General features: G+C 49.5%; 1 protein-coding gene across 26 annotated transcripts in view; it reads left to right on the top strand.

Annotated features, from left to right (window-relative positions):
* Positions 1-19,407, top strand: part of MICAL3 (microtubule associated monooxygenase, calponin and LIM domain containing 3) — a 219,473-nt gene that overhangs the window by 184,293 nt on the left and 15,773 nt on the right. For 16 of the 26 annotated variants that reach the window (XR_013364536.1, XM_077871773.1, XM_077871749.1 and 13 more), the window contains 8 exons: positions 148-294; positions 691-773; positions 2,323-4,174; positions 4,662-4,756; positions 8,413-8,463; positions 9,777-9,887; positions 11,351-11,444; positions 16,349-16,399. Coding sequence is in view for 24 of the 26 variants with exons in the window: in XM_077871773.1 (XP_077727899.1) it covers positions 148-294; positions 691-773; positions 2,323-4,174; positions 4,662-4,756; positions 8,413-8,463; positions 9,777-9,887; positions 11,351-11,444; positions 16,349-16,399 (2,484 nt within the window). In the remaining 2 variants the exon portion in view is untranslated. Of the gene's footprint in view, positions 1-98; positions 295-690; positions 774-2,322; positions 4,175-4,661; positions 4,757-8,412; positions 8,464-9,776; positions 9,888-11,350; positions 11,445-13,198; positions 13,346-16,348; positions 16,400-19,407 lie in introns of those variants that run through there. The other 10 variants (XM_077871759.1, XM_077871755.1, XM_077871762.1 and 7 more) reach the window with 5 other exon arrangements.

The following is a 19,407-nucleotide window of genomic DNA, read 5'->3' as shown; positions in this document are numbered from 1 at the left end:
CAGGAGCTTGGTGGGCCCAGTGGGCAGAGCTTAGCAAGGGCGCAGGGCCAGGTCCTGACCTCAAGCAGTGACACTGGTTTGGCTGCTCTCGGGTACAGGGATGCCAGGGCCTCACTCGGGTGCTGTGCTCTCCCTTCGGCCCGCCAGATCAGCGCTGGTCTGACGGGATCCCATCGGATGCCGAGACGGATCTCCGCGTGCAGCACCAGGAGGCGGTAGAGGCAGACCTGGAGCTGAGGGTCTCAGAGAATGAGGAGGAGCCACCTGAGGTCACACCAGGGCATCCGGAGAGAAGTAAGTCTGTTGTCTCAGGAGAAACTGCTTCCAGAATTCCCGCTGAGAGCCCACCATGGTGAGAGCAGCCCCGAGGACACAGGTCACGGGAGCGGAGCTGCAGCAGAGTCGGCATGATGCATGCCAGCCCCCAGGTGTCTTCCTGCCCCTGCCCCATGCAGGGACCCTGCACATGACTTCTCCGACAGCCCTTTTGTGTGGGCTCTGGAGCTGTGAAAGGGTGGGAGGTCCGTCTCCTAGCTGCACACAGATCACACACTAATGACACTAGCAGAAGTGGCATCCGGGGACACTCTGGAAAGCATTTTCCTTCAGAGCCGGCTGGGAGAGGAGCCCTCTGAGAGAAGGGAAGGTGATAGAGCTTCCACTTACATACCCTGTTTCTGTTCTGTTCAGGTCTCACCCGGGTCCCCAGCCCTGCCCTGTCCCCTGAGGAGCAAGCTGGTCTGCGGTCCCCAGGCCACAGCCCTAAGGCAGAGGTAAGGGCTCGCAGCTCACTGTGGGGGACAGGACCAGTGGGACCCTGAGTGCACATAGTAATTCCTTTGTCTTAGAGCCTGGATGTGAACCCACTTTTTGATTCTTGTGCTCAGTGGGGCTGCTGGAAACAGGAGTGGCAGAGGGGATGCAGCTCAGTCCTCACCCTGGGCAGTGTCCCTAATCCTGCATGGCCCCAATCCAAAACCTGGGTCATCCCACCACTGTGTCACTCTGCTATCATACCACACCATTTTATTTTTTATTTATTTATTTTTTTTATATACCACACCATTTTAAAAGTAAATGTATTTTTAAGTTAAAGCAATAATTTTTATGGAATCGTTGGTTTGATATGATGATGCATTTGTTTCTTAGTGTTAGGTTAAAATGAATGTTTGAGTTTTAAAATAAAAATATGCATCTGAATTACCAGTGGTTTGTGAGCCACACATTGGAGAATGCTCCGTAAACAGATCACAACAGTATGTCCTAGGGAACATGTTTCACAAGATGTGATCTGAAGGACAGATCGGGGAGGGAGGCCAAACTCAAGACCTACACTGGCTTGATTTGGTCTTTGGGATTCTAAGAAGTAAGATGAATTTGGTGATTTCATCCATGAAATTGGGGAAGCCTCACTGAGACTCATGGGTGGGGTGATATAAGGTTCTTACAGGAATATCTGGGTCTTTGAGCTTCCTGGGATGGGCAATTCGTAGTCTAGACTGTAAAAAAATAGCTGTTTTAAATCTTAGAGTGTTGGTCCCTATGTTCATACATCAGAGACGTAGAGCTCATGGGGTCTGGAGTCGGAAGAGCAGAATCTATCAGTGTGCTGTGGCCAGAGTCCATCTCAGCGCACAGAGAATTTAAGATGTGGTTTTTTGTTTTTGTTTTTGTTTTTGTTTTTATGATAGGCACACAGTGAGAGAGAGAGAGGCAGAAACATAGGCAGAGGGAGAAGCAGGCTCCATGCACCGGGAGCCCGACGTGGGATTCGATCCCAGGTCTCCAGGATCGCGCCCTGGGCCAAAGGCAGGCGCTAAACCGCTGCACCACTCAGGGATCCCCTAAGATGTGTTTAGATGAATCAAACCCTGAAAGCTGAGTCTGTTCAACAAAGTGGAGTGGCTTTAAAAATGGAACAAGTAGGGCAGCCCCGGTGGCACAGCGGTTTAGCGCCGCCTACAGCCTAGGGTGTGATCCTGGAGACCCTGGATCGAGTCCCACGTCAGGCTCTCTGCATGGTGCCTGCTTCTCCCTCTGCCTGTGTCTCTGCCTTTCTCTCTCTGTGTCTCTATGAATAAATAAATAAATAATCTTTTAAAAAAAATCTTAAAAAAAAAATAAAAAATAATCTTAAAAAAAATGGAACAAGTAGAGCAGAAAGTGAGAACCACTCTCCTGGAGCCATTTAAATGACAGCCTAAAGGACAAAGAGAAGAATTAGTTTCATAAACACAGGTTGTTTGTGAGAGAGCTCCCAGTGGGTTTCTACTGACCACTGAACCCTGCCTTCTTAGCAGCTTCTATCTTCCTTTTCTGCAGGGGGCCCAAATCCCACTTGTCTCTGTTGTCACCAAGGCAAAATTGCCCGAAGAGAACCTTTTCCCCAAGCCTTTGCTCCCCAAAGTGAAGCCCAAGGTGGAAGTGCCCTGCAGTCAGAGAGCTGCATGCTCCCCCATCCGTTCTCAGCCAGTGGCTCTGCCAGAAGCCAGGACACCTACCTCCCCAGTGAGCTCGCAGTGCCTGTCGCCTTTGGCCACCTCCACCCCCACCAGCACCCAGCTCCCCATTTGCTCCCAGCCTCAGCCTTCCTCTGAGACCACGGCCCCATCCCCCACCAAGTCCCCCATACGGCTCCAGCCTGTTTCAGCCAAAACATCTATCCCAGTGGTTCCCCTCCCCTTGAAGAACCAAGGGGACACCAAGGACAGGCTGGGCAGCCCTCTCGCTGTGGATGAGGCCCTGAAGCGGAATGACCTGGTGGCAGAGTTCTGGATGAAGAGCGCCGAGATCCGCCGCAGCCTCGGGCTCACACCAGTGGATCGGAGCAAGGTGTATGAGCCCAGCTTCCCTTCGCCTGCCTTTAAACCAGTGTCCCTAAAATCCTATGCAGTGGAGAAGTCTCCCGAGGGGGAGGGACTCCAGCTTCTGAAGCCTCCACCTGTTCCTAAGAGACTAGGCCTGCCGAAGTCAGACGGTGACCAGCCCTTCCTGCCAACCCCCAAGTCCCCGTCGGACAGAGAGCTGAAAAGCTCCCAGGAGGAGAGGAGAGATCTGTCGAGCAGCTCCGGGCTGGGCCTTCACGGGAGCTCCTCCAACATGAAGACTTTGGGCAGCCAGAGCTTCAACACATCAGACTCCACCATGCTCACTCCCCCTTCAAGCCCACCGCCACCACCACCCCAAGACGAGGAACCCGCAACTCTTCGGAGGAAGCCATATCAGACTCATGAGCATAAGGACGCCGAGCCCAAGGCCTCGGTGATTCCACCACCACCACCTGCGTCGTTCATGCGGGCCCCCCGGGAGCCCACCCAGCCCCTCCAAGAGGAGATGCGGAAGTCGTTTGTGGAGAGCGTGGATGAGATCCCATTTGCCGATGATGTGGAGGACACCTATGATGACAAGACCGAGGACTCGAGTCTCCAGGAGAAGTTCTTCACACCCCCCTCCTACTGGCCCCGCACGGAGAGGCCCCTCCACCCACCCCTAGCCAAGGAGAATGGTAGGTTGCCTACTCTGGAGAGTGGGGTCCAGCCACAGAAGAGGGGCCTGCCCTTAGTCTCTCCAGAAGCCAAGGAGCTGGCTGAGGAGCGCATGCGAGCCAGGGAGAAGTCTGTGAAGAGCCAGGCGTTGAGAGACGCTATGGCCAAGCAGCTGAGTAAGATGAAGGAAATGGAGATGGCGGCTGGGACCTCCAGTCCCCCAGGAGGCACCTCCCACAAAGCCTCCTCTGTTCCCTCCAAGGGCAAAGACCTCAGCCCCAAGTCCCCTAGACGCCCAGTTCTCAAAGGCCCCAGGGAGCCTGCCCTGAAGCACGAAGCCACTAGTGAGGAGGTCCTCTCCCCACCATCGGACTCAGGGGGCCCAGATGGTTCGGTCACCTCATCCGAGGGCTCCAGTGGGAAGAGCAAGAAGAGATCGTCACTCTTCTCCCCCCGCAGAAACAAGAAAGAGAAGAAGTCCAAAGGTGAGGGCCGGCCCCCGGAGAAGCCCAGCCCAAGCCTTCTGGAGGAAGCTGCTGCCAAGCCCAAGTCCCTGTGGAAGTCGGTCTTTTCCGGGTACAAGAAGGACAAAAAGAAGAAGGGTGATGACAAGTCCTGTTCCAGCACCCCTTCCAGCGGTGCCACTGTGGACTCTGGCAAGCACAAGATGTCCCCTGTTGTGAGAGCAGGTAGGTCGACACCAAGAGACCCGTCCTAGGGCAGGGCATGAGGGGGCTGTCCTCCAGCCATTGGTTTTTCTCAGAAAATCCATTGCTTGTGCTGCATCCCCGAGGGTTCCTAGGAGCTATGCTAACAGGGTGAGGAAGAAGGAAACGGAACCGTGGGCTTGCAGGGCATATTCTGCAGGATAGAATAATTCTAAAACTCAGCTTGGAACTGAGTAAGGGAGACTTGGGAGGCCTGTGCCCTTTCTCAAGCCACATGACGCCAGAGGAGGGCCTGATTCTGAGCAAGGTGGAGCGGTGGCCCCTTGGGGAGGAGCAAGGCTGGCTGTCTTTGCAGCACCGTCTACGTGGTGTTGGCCCTGGGTTAAGAGTCACTCGAACTGGAAAGAAATCCAACTTCTGTCCTGCTCCCCTGGGTGGCTCAGGCGAGTGTAGAAATCAGGTAAGCACTGTGGTGTCCTCGATTTGTCTCTCATTTCCATCCCCTTAGAGCTGCACCTGCGGCGCCAGTTGAGCTTCTCCGAGGACTCAGACCTGTCCAGTGATGACATCCTTGAGAGGTCCTCCCAGAAGTCCAGGCGAGAGGTATGTAGGCCCTATGGTGGGGCTCCAGAAGGGGTCAAGCCTAGCCCAATCCTCTGTGTAGGATTGATTGGTCTTTGATGAGGTGGAAGAAAAGGAAAGCAAATCTCAAGCCCGGGGTGAAGTGAGCACCCTCTTCTGAGCTCCCAGCAGGTACAGCTGAATCCTGAGCCCAGCCCAGGCTCAAGTAAGAGACACATAAAGGGAGTTCTTCTCTTGGGCATTTTCTTTTTAGTGAACAGCTGGGGCTTATTTGTTTCAATGGCAAGAGTTCCTGTGTTTCATTCTTGGGAAGAAGACAGAGACATTCCACGCTCAGAGATTCACTAGATTTTCAGCAAGCTACCGGCATTGTCCTCAGAAATCCCATGTGGAATAGCATCCACCCATGTCCAGAGTGACAGGAGGAAGAAGTTGCTCATGCCCCTGAGTCTGGAGGACGTTGGGACAGGCACGATGAATTTAGCAGTAGACAGAGGTTAAGTCAGTGAGGAATGTGCCCTATCATCCTGTGTGCTCTGTACATTTGTGGGTTAGAGAGGAGTGTTTGCTCTTAAAGAACCAGTCCAGGACCCTGACCTGGATTCTGTGCCAAGTAGGGCACTGTGGATCGGAACTCATCCCTCGCAAGGCCCCAGACTTGGGAGATAATATGGCCACGCAGCCCTCCTGAGAAGCAAACCCTCAGTGTGGAAGGGCTCTTGGGTATTTATTCCATTTTCTGATTTCCAAGGGCTCTTGTAGCTCTGTGTGGATACAGTGAAGTTAAAGGAGGGAGAGGGGTTAGAGAAAGTTCTAACAGGGCGTCTGTGCCTCAAAGACAGTAGTGGGTTGGGGCCTACAATTCAGAAAGGCCTGGGCAGCACCTGAGGGCAGTTGAAACCATACCATCTCCACTGTGTGACCACAGGACACACACACTCACCGTCCTGTCCCAGGCGACAGCCCAGCTATTTTCAGCTCTCTTTTCTGAATGAAAAATGTCCCCAGAACATCATATACCTTCTTCACAAGGTTCTCTGGGGCTCGGATTTGAGTCTGCCCTCCCCTGAGCCCTGCACATGTCTGTTAGGTGAAGATGGCTTCTGCACCTGTTGCCAGTCCCCTGTCCCTGCCCAACCCAGCCTTTAGCAACCTGACACACTGGAGGAACCCATCTCTTAGTCCTCTCCTCCTTGGTCTCTTGATCTCTCTGGGCCATGCCAGCTGTTTACCTATCCACTATCCTAGAAGAACGTGTGAACAGTCAGGCCTCCTACCTGCCCTGCCATGTGCAGAGGCAGCTTCCACCTGCCCCAGCCCGACCAGCTCCGAGTCCAGCTCTCCCCATAGGTAGCAGCACTACTATCAAGAGTGGCCCTGAGAACTGTTTCTGGACATGTACATGGGTCCCTAAGCATGTGCTGACGCTGGGAACTGGCACTGCTTTGGGAGTTAGGGGGGCCAGGAGGGGTCGGCGAAGGACAGTGTGGTCTGGGGTTCACTTGGCCTCTGTTCAGCCAGTTCATCTCCTGTGGGTCAGAAACTCCCTCTGTGGTGGGTTTTGTGGTCATTCTCGCCACTATTTCTCTATCAATGAATGAAATGTCGTGGTGGGACACCGAGTGCTGGGGTGCCCTGCTGGCTGTACCACACTGTCTTCCGGCAGTGTGGGTCCCTGAGGACAGCCTCCCCTGGGGCCTTGCTGGCCTGAGGCACGTAGCGAGCTCTTCCCCTTCTGCATGACCAACAAGCCACAGACTCCACTTCTGGAATCCCAGAATCAGAGGCCTTGGGGGCCTCACGGTCCACGTGTGTCCCACAGAGGCTGAGCAGGGAATTTAAAGACAAAGCTGAACCTGCACAGGTTGACCTGAATCCTGTGGGGTCAGGCTGGGTGAGAACATGCGCTGTATTTTCAAGGATGGAAGCCAAAGCAGGAAAACAAAACAAAAACAGCCATGCCAGACTCTTTGGAATAATTTAGTGAATTTGATCCTGGATGGTATAATATATGTAGATGTGCAGTGATTCCACATCAATGCTAAGTTCTTGTAAGACATTAAGGGACTATAGTATTATAGGAAAATGTGTCTGTTCTTAAGAAGTACATGCTAAAATTTGTAGGCATAAGAAATGCCTACAGATGATTCAGGAAAAAAAGATTATATATATCAAATATGTGGCAAAATGCTAATATTTAGCAAATCTAGGTAAAGATGTTCATTGTCCTTTTCCAACTTTTCCTACGTTAGAAATTTTTCAGAGCAGTAAGTGAAGGGAGTGGGGACACCTAAAGGGACAGTGGGGTTGGAACTCAAGAGGGAGCATCTTGCTAACACGCCTGACCCTAGCAGCTGGGGAAATGGTTCCTCTTACATCACATACCCGTCTCCAAGTCAGGCGTCTGTGAGACAGGTGCCTGAGTTTTCTTTCATTAAAAAAAAAAAACAAAAAAAAAAAAACTCAAATTGAAAATAACATTTTTATTCAAAATGTTTACTTGGAAAAATTAAGATAACACAGATTAAATATATACATCACCTCTAACCCTACCAACAAAAGATCATCTTCATTCACCTCTTTTCTTTCCCTCATCTGACTTTACATATAAAGTGATGCACTGTGTCTTAAGCCCTGGGACCCAGCCATGGGCGTGTGCGTTTGCTCTTGGATAGACTGGCCCTGGTCCCCGTCTCACAGCAGAAGCAGCGGCCCTGGCTGGCCTCATGCTCTCAGCACAGCACAGATGTGTCATAATTTCACCCTTCTAGTCACTACAGACTGAAACCATGCTAAGTAGGGCGCTGTGGATCTGACCTCCTCCATCAAGGATTGCCCCCACCCCCTTGACTTTGTACAGCAGCCACAGGTGCCCACATTCAGTGCTGTTCCTCAGTTGTGGTTACATTGTTCCTATGGAGTGGCTCACATGCTGCTTGGGGAATTATCTGTCTTCTGTTTTTTTAACTGACTGTTCTAATAATGAGATTCATCCTTTTGCTCTGGTTTGTGGGAGAGATGAGTCAGTCTGAGGCAAGACATATGTGCCTGATATATTTTTGGTGAATATCAGTTATTTATGCTACTTAACACCCCTTTCACAGTGTATAATCAAGAAACAGCCCCCAACCCCATCCAAGATTTCTTTGCCAGCAGAGACAGAATCCTCTAGAAGAGAACCTTAGTGATGCTGCTCAGTATGCTCTGCATCTGTGTTTCTGTGTCCCTGGCAACAGGAATTTCCCACCACCTGTGCCCCCTGCAAACACTGAGCTGAAAGTCATCTGAATTTCCACAAATGATTGGGTTACTGAAGGAGAAATAGCATCTATACCCATATATTTGAATGGCTTTATTATACCCAGGGGAGAGTGAAAAGAGAAGAGAGAAGATTTGAGGCATAACAAGGAAGAGCCGTCTTCTCAGTAGAAAAGTGAACCCAGTCCTTATTCAGAAACTGGGGTTCACTGGCCTCTGCTGCTAGGATCTGAATCCCCCGGTTCCTCACTTCCGCAGTCCTGTGTGATGTTGTGAAAAATAATCATGCGTTTTAGTCTTTAGTCTTCCGTGTTTGTTTTAAACTTCTGATTTTGCTCCATTTCTGTGTTCTAGTTTTAATTATTTTAATTGTTATTATTACTATTCTGTTTTGTTTTCCGTTGCCATTCCCTTAAAAGTCGGTTTATGTACCACACGCCTTGGCATTCAAGAGATCATATCCATCAAAGGTAGTGTCTCATTCCCATGGCTGGTCATTGTTGCATGCATGTCTGTGATTAACCACCCGGAGCAGCCCCCAGCCCTGGCTCTCCAGCCACATCCTCACTAACTGTTCACACATGCATGGAGCACTAGCAGACACTGGCAGCAGAACATTCTTGAGCCGTGTCATGGCGGAGGAAGGTGAGATCCCCTGCTCCTGACTGGCTGGAGTGCACGTGGTCATCTTACTCCAGGGCCGCCCCTTTGGGACTAAGCACCAAGGAGTAGGGAGTTCACGAGCCCTCAGCTCCATGCCTTGCAAGGTGAAAGGCTGAGGGCACCAGAACACTGCAGTGATCCTTAAGGACTTACCTGCTCAGCTGGCCCTCCAGTGTCACTTGAGCTCTTAAAGATTATTAGACTAGACTCCTGAGTTGAATTCAGAAGTCTCTTAAAGTCTTTCAAAGACTGTCTCTCTCTTTTTTTCCCCATGGAGGAAATAAAGAAGACATTAGGAATAGAGATCTCTTAGTGGTTGGTCAGTGTTCACACGAGGCACCTGACACTGCCTTGCACTGTCAGTGCCCACGTTTGCAGGTGGGGCTGCTCAAACAGTTGTAGGCACGAATGTGCCCTGGATCTGGCCTGTGGCCTCCTTAGGGCCTGAGAGCGGTGGCTGGAACCACCCCACCAGACCGCCTTCCCACCTCCTCTCCGTGGCCCACCGCTGCCTTCTGTGCAGGCCAGGGAGGCAGGCCAGCTTCACCTCTGTATCTCCCTTCTTCAGACTGTACTAGTTAGTATGGGGTTCGTGCAGTTAAAATAGAAGCACCCCTATTTTCTCTACTTCAGATGTTACTTCTTAGAGAACCATATAAATATCACTCATCTGAAGGAAGTAGCTTTCCATACATAACAAGAAAATGAAAGGATCCTGATTTTTTTTTTCCTTTCCCCTGTATGCCTCCCAGAAGCAGGAAAGTCTTAAGAGCAGACATCCTTCCAGGGAAAACGTGTGATCTCTGAGATAAAGGAGCACATGACACTTGGTCCACTGAACTTCCTAACAGTCAGGCCCCACTCAGCATCCTGTCCCCATCACAGTGACAGCGGGCAAGTAGCTCACCTGTAGATACGTGGCATTCAGGGCTCCAGCAAGGACCTGTGTCACTGAAGCCTCTGGCAGAGCCTCAGCCTGGCAGCGTGTCCTGCAGGCCCTCTGCGGAGGGGCGGCTCCCACCCAGGGTGCCCCCACTGCCCCCTGCCCCCTGCCAACCAGTGCTCAGACCCGGCCCAGCCTGCTGCCCCTGACTGAGGACACCTCTCTCATTCCCTCCAGCCGAGAACCTACACAGAGGAGGAACTGAATGCCAAGCTGACCCGGCGTGTGCAGAAGGCAGCTCGTAGACAGGCCAAGCAAGAGGAGCTGAAGCGGCTGCACCGAGCACAGGTGAGATCCCTGAGTGGGAAGGAGCATCCTCCTCTCCAACACTGCTTGTCCTTGTCCATGTTGCAGGAGGGTAAAGAGGACAGAGCAGAGGTAGATGGGGTGTCCCTGACGCTGGAGAGGGCAGCCTTATCATGTCAGCCTCTGGCTTGATGCAACTGCAGAAGCCTCGTATTTTTTTTTTTTTTTTTTAGAAGCCTCGTTTTTATGGAATTATTGGTAGAAAAGGAAGAGCCAGGCTTTGAGGTTCCTAAATTCCTTGCTCTGGAGTAATCACTGTAAAATCAACTAGTTCAGTCGTGATAACTATTATCAAGAGATGATCTGTGACTTGTCAGCCTCTGGTGGGCCTGAGATTTCCAGGTCAGAGCTATCCTCCAGGCATCAGCCTCTATCTTCAGGCCTCATAGGCCCTAGACCATTCCAGATTATCTTTCTGGAACAAAAAATAATTTTCCTCTTTTTTTTTGAAGATTTTATTTATTTATTCATAAGAGACACAGAGAGATCAAGGCAGAGACACAGGCAGAGGGAGAAGCAGGCTCCCTGCGGGGAACCCGATGCGGGACTTGATCCTGGGATTCTGGGATCATGTCCTAAGCCTAAGGCAGACGTTCAACTGCTGAGCCACCCAGGTGCCACAAAAAATAATTTCTTCATATAAAGTACTAAAAGATATCTAAATACAATATGTTTTTTAATGAAATTGTGTGTGTGTATAGTTGTATTTGTATTAGTACACTAATCACAAGCTGTAAACAATGAGAAACGCTAACAACAAACCCAAATGCCAAGATGCTCCTCTGAATTCCATGTTTAGTAAGCATCAAAAACCAATCGTTTAGTCCTTTTCTTGAACCTTACTCTGTATCCACATTCTCTACATTGACTGGATCCCTGGATTTTATTTCATTTTCTCTGTGCCATTTTCCAGATGTATGTCTTTACCTACTGTTTTGGGAATTGAATGTCCTTCTAGTATCTATGATTAGTCCCCACATAGTGCAGAGAAACTTCTCGCTATGAGCTTCCAAACAGATTCTGGTTTGGCATTGTGGAATCTGGCATTGCTCCATTCTAGATTTTTTTTTTTTTTTTAACCTTAGAGACAGTATTTCTGCAGTAGCCTCCAGGAGCCCTTGGTAGTGCTTTAGCAGCCTCGAGATTAGCAGGTCTTAGAGGGATGTGGCGCGTCAGTCCTTCCAGTAGGAGCTGACATCACCTCCGGTCTCTGAACAGCCCTGCAGAGGGCTGGACAAGCACCCTCATGCCATGGTGCTTACTAACGATGGCCCCAGGGGATTTGGTGCAGGGGGTCTTCACACCACACTCTGGGCAAAGCTTTTCCAAGTTCTGGACCTAATTTGTTTTTCTCCCTGTTTGTGTTTGTAAAGTTTAGCGGTCCTCCTGAAACTAGGAGACAGGAGAGAACGATGCGTGCTTACACTGTCCCATTCTCCCCGCAGATCATCCAGAGGCAGCTGGAGCAGGTGGAGGAGAAGCAGAGACAGCTGGAGGAAAGAGGGGTGGCCGTGGAGAAGGCGCTCCGTGGTGAAGCAGGTATTGTCCAGGTCTCCTTTGTGAGGAGGTTGGTTAAGCCCCCACCCCCACCCCCCATGGCCACAGGCTAGTTTTATGTCCCCTTATCTGGAACTCAGCTTCTCTTCCAGCAGGGTTCTCTGGGGCCCTTCATCACTAATATTGGGGCTTCTATTAAACAAAGGAAAAGGAAAGCATCTCTGTTTGGAACTGCCCTGGGGCCTGGACTTGTTCTTCCACCCTGTCAGAGGGTGGCCATCTAGCTATAGAACGAAGTCAGTCCACTCCACATGTTGATGGCGAGCACTGGGCCGCCTCCCCTCTTCTCCACCCTGCCTCCCTCCCACATCATTTCCTCTAGAAGAAAATAGCTGGGATGAGGGACACTGTACCACAAGGAGCCATCACAGAACTGCATGAGTGGGGTCCCTAGCCTGCTCCCCACAACCACCTCCTCTGTTTAGCTTTTTGGGCTCCCTCTCCTGCTCAGACTACACTGAGAACGGGAGGACCCATGCTATACAGAGCTCTAGCCACATCCCATGTGCAGAGCACACAGGCTTCCCTGCCAGAACGCAGGATCTGTGTCATTTGGGGCAGGGTGAACAGATTCAGGGGACAGTGGCGAGCCAGCACAGTATACAGCAGGGAATGGCTGTGCGGGCCATATGCTCGGTGGCTGCTGTTCCCAGAGAAGAGCTGCAGAATGCAGTGCGGTCACACCTACTGCCGGTCCAAGGAGCCCATAAGGTGGCTTCAGCAGTTGGGGACTCAGGACACAAGGAAGTACCTGAGTCATCTGGTCCCAAGGGCCCAGGAGGAAGCCCTTTAAACCACTGGGTCAGCCCCAGCCAGAAGCCCCACTCCAGTGTGGAGTGGCTGGCCTCTGCTTTCTCCAGAGTCCATGAGTGTCAGCCAGACTCTGGACGGGGAAGCTTCCATCTCATAGGGAGCACAGGCCTCCCGGCTCAGCCTTCAGGTTGTGAGGCTAAGGATAAAGAAAGGAGGTGACCTAAGTTTGCAGTGGCCCTTATTCTTTTTTCTGGTGTGGCAGAGGGGCAGGGTTGCCTACACCTCCTGGCAGGGAGGCTCTCTGTAAACTGAGGAACCAATAAGAGGCAGCCAGGAATGGGGCCGGTTGCTGCCACTCAATCTTGCAGAGCTGACCTCACAGTAGTATGTGCCTGATGTGAAGATGAATTCATAGGGCTTGGCAGGGGTAGAGTCCAGGTTCAAGTATAGAAAAAGATCTTTCCAGGCCCTTCAAGGCCTAGAAATTGCAGCTGAACAGTCGACTCAGTGATGACCTTCAGGTGAAGAGATGGGATGGGGGAGAAAGATGAGGATGTGACATTCTCAGCTTTGTGCTTTACCTGATGCTGGAGTGACTGCTTGAAGCCTGGGCCACAAATGACATGCAAAAAGGCGAACCACTGAGCAGCCTGTAAGCCAGAAGCCTGGGATGTGTGACTACAAGGAAGCACTGGCCCTCGTGTCAATGAGTGGAGATTCAGGTTCACCTAAGGGAGTTTCTAGGCTTCCAGATGAAGCTGTGGTGTCCCCCACCATCCTGTTTTGGCTTCCTGCCCTGCGTGTGCTTCTTTGGCCTCCTCAGTTAAATCTGACCACCTGGTGGGAGTTAGCCCAAGCCCCCCAGGGATGCCCTGCCCAGCTGTTATCAGGACTCACAGGGCCCAACCCTGTTGCTTTCTCTTCTTGCAGATGTCAGGAGGGAGCCTTGACCCATCTTCATTCCTTCTTACCCTTTCCCACAGATTACTCCTGCCTAGATGGAAAGTGAGGGATAGATCTTCCAACACGTCAGAATAACTCAACAGGCTTGCACACCTCCACGTCATTGTTAGCTTAAGTCCTTAAGGAAGACAGTCTGCGCGTCCTCCTCACAGGGTTCTGAGGTTCAGGTGGGCCGCCCCAGGGTCGGTGATTTCTATAAAGCACTTGTGCCCCTATTGGATGCCTTGCAGTTTGAGACTGTGGCATTGCTTCGGTACTTCTGTAACAGGATGTGTTGTTCAAGCTGCTGACTGCCCAGGGGTCATAGAAACTACCCTTGAAGATTGGTGTGGGAGATTGCCAAAATTCTCCTTTCTAGTTGTTTAGGTAAATTACCTTTTCATAAAAATATGCAACCAGGATTTCATCTAAGTCAGTGGTTTTCAAACTTGTTTCTTAGCAGAAGAACCCTTTATACAAGCCAAATTGTAAGTTCAAGTTTAAATCAAAAAGAACTGCTCTAATGTTGGAAAGCACCAGTTTGGAAATACAGGTTAGAGCAGAGAACTGCAAGTGATAATAGGCCTCAGCCTCCAACCCATCCCTGGGGCCTAGTGTAGAGAACATCCTGATACGCAGAGGGATTTGCCAGAAATGACAACAGCGTTTTAATAGTTCACTGGGAAATCTCAGGATACATGCAGTTTAAATTACCTGGATCCTAGAAGCTGAAGGTGGGAGCAGTTGGAATTGTTTACAGTTGAATCACTAGTAAATCTAGTAGCAGTTCATATTCCTTATAAAGAGTAGATCTCAGAGAAGTGCTCCCAAGCATGCAGTGGACTTACCCTCCTCAGGGATACACTGTGACAGGAGCTGCTCTGACAGGCCGGGTGTCACTGAGTGATGGCTCCCCAGGGGGCTGTCCTGTACAGGTGTTCGAGAGCACTCTATTTACAGGCCAGAATTTAAATAAATATGTAAGGTATCCTGTTCTCTAACACATTTTCAGGGAGTACAGATACTTGTACCTGGAGGGCAGAAGAAACTTGGTCCTGAGAGCCCCACAAAAGCAAGTTTACCTGATTGATGCATTGATGGTCTTCAGTGGGTTAAAGTTGGCATATCAAGCTTTTGAATGTAGAGTGTTGTGTAAGTTTCAAAGGAATTCAGAGTATTTGTTAACCTGGTAGTTGGGAGACCACTGGAGTACCACTCAAAGAATGCAAAGGTCTCACAGAACAGTTTGAAAACCACTGTTGTCCAAACTCTTGTAAGCAGAGCTTTATCAAAGCACCTTCATCCAAATACAAATTTGTCCTGTTCTTAAAGACAGATTTTGGTAGCTCCCTTAGATTTCCCCATGATGCATTTGGGAAAGTCTCAGGATACAGTAGCTCCTACCATAAGAATAGATTTCCAGGCGCAGCCCAGGTGGCTCAGCGGTTTAGCGCTGCCTTCGGCCCAAGTTGTTATCCTGGAGACCTGGGATCGAGTCCCACGTCAGGCTCCCTGCATGGAGCCTGCTTCTCCCTCTGCCTGTGTCTCTGCCGCTCTCGCTCTCGCTTGCTCTGTGTCTCTCATGAATAAATAAATACAAATCTTAAAAAAAAAAAAAAAAAAAACAGATTTCCAAACATGCTATTTTCCTTTTCTTATTTTAAGCACATCACGTCTAAGGCTTGCCTCTCAGTGGCCCTGTCCCCACTTGGCAGAGATCATCTTTGAGGCTGAACTGTGACCATTGGCTGTCCTTTCTCTCCTGCTTCTTCATTGCGTTTCTCTTGTTCATCTGTTTACTCCTGGCTGAGTCCTTAAGGAGACTATCTCAGTTGAACATGGTAGTTTGGAGTCTTGCAGCCATGCCAGCTGGCCCCTTCCCTGAGGGTGCACAGTTAGCTGAGCCTGCCATCTTGTCTCACTTGATGGGCCCAGGCTTCCACAGTTCTCTGAAGGGTCAGACTGTTAGCCAGGCTGTCCTTCCAGAGAAGAGATCTGATATGGACCTGCCATCCTATTGATCTCAATTTGTCTAAGGCTCATGTATATCTGTACCATAAGGGTTAGGTTCAAGAGCCTTCAAGCCTAGGGCAGATGGGATTTCTAGTCTGGAGGACCTGAAAAGCCCTTTGTGTTTCTGGAACCGTGATTCAGATTTTAACCATTGCATCAGCCCTGAGCATGAGTTGAAAAACCATTCCAGGATTATATTCTGCTTTCTAGTATGGCCATTCTTAGAGGGACACCCTCGTGTGGAACAGAAGGCTGCCAGGATCAGCATTCAGACTGAGAGATATGGAGGCAGAGGGTCAAAAGTAGCAGCTGGCTTTTGTAGAACTCCATGCTTGTTTATGATTCTGGGAGGACGGGGACCCCACCATACCCCGACCAAGCACAGCCTCTCAGCAGCCCAGGCTCTGCATCTCAGGCCTGGGAAGAGCATCACAGCCTTGCTGGACAGCCACATGGAGCTAAAAGCAAGCACTGCCTGTGGCCAGCACACCTCCAAGAACCATAGGGCAAATAGTGACAGCTCATTTCTTGCTTTCAAAGAGAAGCCTGGCTGAAGTTGGGGCCTGACCTCAGAAGAAACAGGATTGCCTTCATCTCAGACCTATCCAGTGATGGTGGCTCTGCAAGGACTTTGATATGCTCACCAGTGGGGTCACAGGTGAACTCTTGGAGAGCTCTGACTGCCATTAAACCTAAGAATTGGTGGCCTTACAGAACTCATTTAGGATGTTCACATCTTGTCTTCGGCCCCTCAGCCTGGGGCTTCTGATATTCAGTAATAACAGAGGCAGTAAGTAGCCCTTGATCTGCCCTTGAATTTTTAAAAATCTTAGATACAGTTGAGTTCCAGCAGGGTCGGGACTCCCAGCAAAACCAAGGCCTTATTTCCTGTCTTAATTGATCGGAGGTATGAACAGCAATCCCATTGTTAATTGGCTATTCACGCATCACCTGTGATTTGTAGCGAGCTCTCCCTCCCACCACCAGAAAGTGCAGCTACAGCACCTGTGTATATGTGATGCACTTCCAGAGAGATGCATGCTTTCTGGCTGTTTCTCCTTGCCCTCTTGCTGTGTCCCTGTGTTTCTTATGCTTCATGTCATTGATTGCTTTGGGTATGGGGGCACAGGAGGGTTATCAGATCCAATAACTCTCTCTTCACCAATTCCTTGTTGTAGACTATTGGGGAGAGTCTTATTACAGTGACCTCATCGACTTGCATCTGGGTGGTATGTATAGCAGTATCTGTTGCTGACACTAACCCTGCTGAACCCCCCCTCTCCCTCCCCCCCCCCTTACTGCTGTCCCCAGTCCCTGCTCACAAACAACAAGAAGGAATCATCCTGATAACCAAATGGCAAAAGCATAGGCCCTTTTCCAGCTCATAATAGAGCAGCATGCTGGATCCTCCACACTGTCCAGAGGAAGATTTGAGATAGGCTTTGCTGCCCACGTTCTTTTAATGTTTTTATAATGAAAGTTCACATACTCTTACATCTCACATCTGTGTCCTGGTCCCTCTAATACTGTTTAGTCATCTGACAGTAGTAACCCACATGTACACACACTCACATGTGCTCATATTCTGTCTCCCTCCTCCTCCCTCTCCCCTCACCCCCTACCCCCCACCAAACATGACCTCTGCCCTGATCTCATTCTCATTCCTTACAACCTGTAGGTATCACATCCACTAGGAGCCTCACTGCCAATCATACTCAAGAACCAAACATGTAAAGAACTCAGCCTTACCCGTTTTCATTAGGGTGTGTTCATGTTTCCCCTAAAAGATCCAAGTGCGTGGGAAAGGTGTCAGTTGTGATCTCTGCCCACATTCACTGAACTTGAGGCCGTGTTGACGTGCCTAAAATAATGTCCCTCCCTCCTTACTGTGTCAAGGAACTTACTTTGCAATTCTTTTCAATGAAGATAGAAAAAGTATAAGGCAGTGGTTCTAAAGTGTGGTTTCTGGACAAGCAGCATCAGGAACATTATTCAGGAGCTTACTGGAAATGCAGATTCCCATAGGATATTTCCTATCCCAGATCTTCTGAATCAGAAACTCTAGAGGTGAGGCCTGGTTATCTGTTTTAACAAACCTTCCAGATGATTCTCATGCCCCCTAAAGCAAAACCACTACCTTAAAGGAATTTAAGATTTTTGGTGTCTTGGCTGTACTCACTATTTGTATTAGATTAGGGGAATAAGGAATCTGTGAGCCTCATTTCTAGACTTTGGGCAGTTTTGTCAAGAGGAGTACCAAGCAGCTGCTCCTGAGATTAACCACGGGAAGCTCGGGCGCTTCTTGGAGTTACTGCATCCTTGGATGGACAGTCTGACCTTTTCACCTCCCCTTGCAGGCTCCGTGACTAGAAGTGGTCTGAAAACAGAAACTAGCAGATTATCATCTGCCATTTTTTTGCCATGATGCCATCTTTTAAAGAGTTACTTGTGCCTCGTTCATTTAAAAACAAGAAGCATAATTCTGTGATTCCTCCTGTACAACAGTGTCATATTGTTAGAGGACTTGGAGCAGTAGGAAGCAGGCTCTTGGCCTCCGGTGGGTTGGGCTTTCTGCGTACCAGTCCCTGGGGTGCCATGGATTCCCAGCCCTCTACAAATCCTTCCAGTGCCCCAGAGCTCCTGGTGTGTTCAGGGACTTCCATACTTATGGCCATTGATGCTGCAAAAGGGCTGATGCTTGCATTCCAATTAACAAATCCCATTTCCTATATAATATCCTTGACTCCTTTCCCTGGCTCCTAACATGCCCCGAGGGATGTTTATGTCAGTCCTAAAGGAATCTCCAGTGTATGAAAAATATTTTTTTAATTCAAAACCTCCTGTTAAAAAAAAAAAAAAAAAAAAAAAACCTCCTGTAAAGAACTGTCAAAACCCATTTCTTTACAATTATATTCACCTTCCTTCCCAGCTTAAGATCCTGCTGCCACACTGATCACCTCACATGCCTAGTTCTGTCTCTTTGCCGCCATGTGCCCCACCCCCACCCTGCTTGAGTGATAAAATGTTTTCAGTTCTGTGTCCTTGACTTGATAGCAACTAGCCCTCAGGTTTAGAATTCCAACAGATTTCAGGGAAAAAAGGTAATAAAAGGAAATGAAAAAAGAATCCCCAGGATGTTCTGTGAGTTGTAAAGTTCCCCACCATCAAATACCTTTGAGCCCCTGCTACTTAACTGGTTCCCATCAACTCGTCACTTCCTCTTCTGCAAGCTCATTATGATTTCAGTTTTAAATTTAGACTTCTCTTGTGATTCTGTTCAGCATATTGAGGCTGCTCTGCCCAGCCAATGAAGCAGGAAAAAAAAACATCCATTCTGAAGGCAGTAATTTGTACCCGAGGTACAGAACAAGAGCCTTGGCCCCTGCTTCCCACCCAGCTCCAGGAGGAAAACAGATGCCAGAATTGGGTCCCTCTTCAGTTTCTGCTGATGTTTCATTGTTAGAATACTATAATATTCATTATTGGATGGGGGGAGGGGTTGTCCTTTTGAAATGTTGGAGCCTGATTGCCTCTCTGCTCTTGAATCCCCAGAAAGCCACAGGGCAGCCCCATTGCTGAGCACCGGCACCGATCCTAGTTCTCAGGTGAATGAGATAGAGCTCCAAGCTGTGTCCACATGTTAAGAATTCCATACCCTACCCGGAGGATTGCAGACTCCTGATCCCTGCCCCGAACTTGAACCAGTAACCTGTATTGCTTTGGGAGGTCTTTCACTGGCTCTTGGCTATTTTAAGGCTCCAGGCCTATATTTAAAGTCTATTTTGGGAGCACCTGGGGTGGCTCAGTTGATTTAAGAATCCCACTCTTGATTTCATGATCTCAGGGTCATGAGGTCAAGCCCTACATGGGGCTCTGTGCTGACCCTGGAGCCTGCTTGGAATTCTCCACCTTGCTCTCTGCCCCTCCCTGCTCCTCATGTGCACAACACACTCTCTTTTCAAAAAAAAAAAAAAAAAAGGCCTCGTTTTGAGCCACAGAGTATAGAAAATAAAATCTCTTCTCTACATAGTTCAATTTTGTGATTTCAAGACACCATTAGAAGGACACATAATGAACCCCAAACCATAGAGGACCTGTCCCAAAGTGACCTGAGTCCCCTTCCCTTTCCTGCCCCAGGACACTGAGCAGGCAAGCTCTCCCTAACTAATCCAGACACCACATTTTGTTGCACTAGGACAGATAGACGACTGGAAATCTTTAGATAAAAATAGCCTCT

The sequence above is a fragment of the Canis aureus genome, chromosome 25, assembly GCF_053574225.1.
Source record: "Canis aureus isolate CA01 chromosome 25, VMU_Caureus_v.1.0, whole genome shotgun sequence".
Lineage (NCBI taxonomy): Eukaryota > Metazoa > Chordata > Mammalia > Carnivora > Canidae > Canis > Canis aureus.
Note: the sequence above shows the minus strand (reverse complement) of the source record. Positions and strands in the feature narration are given on the sequence as shown.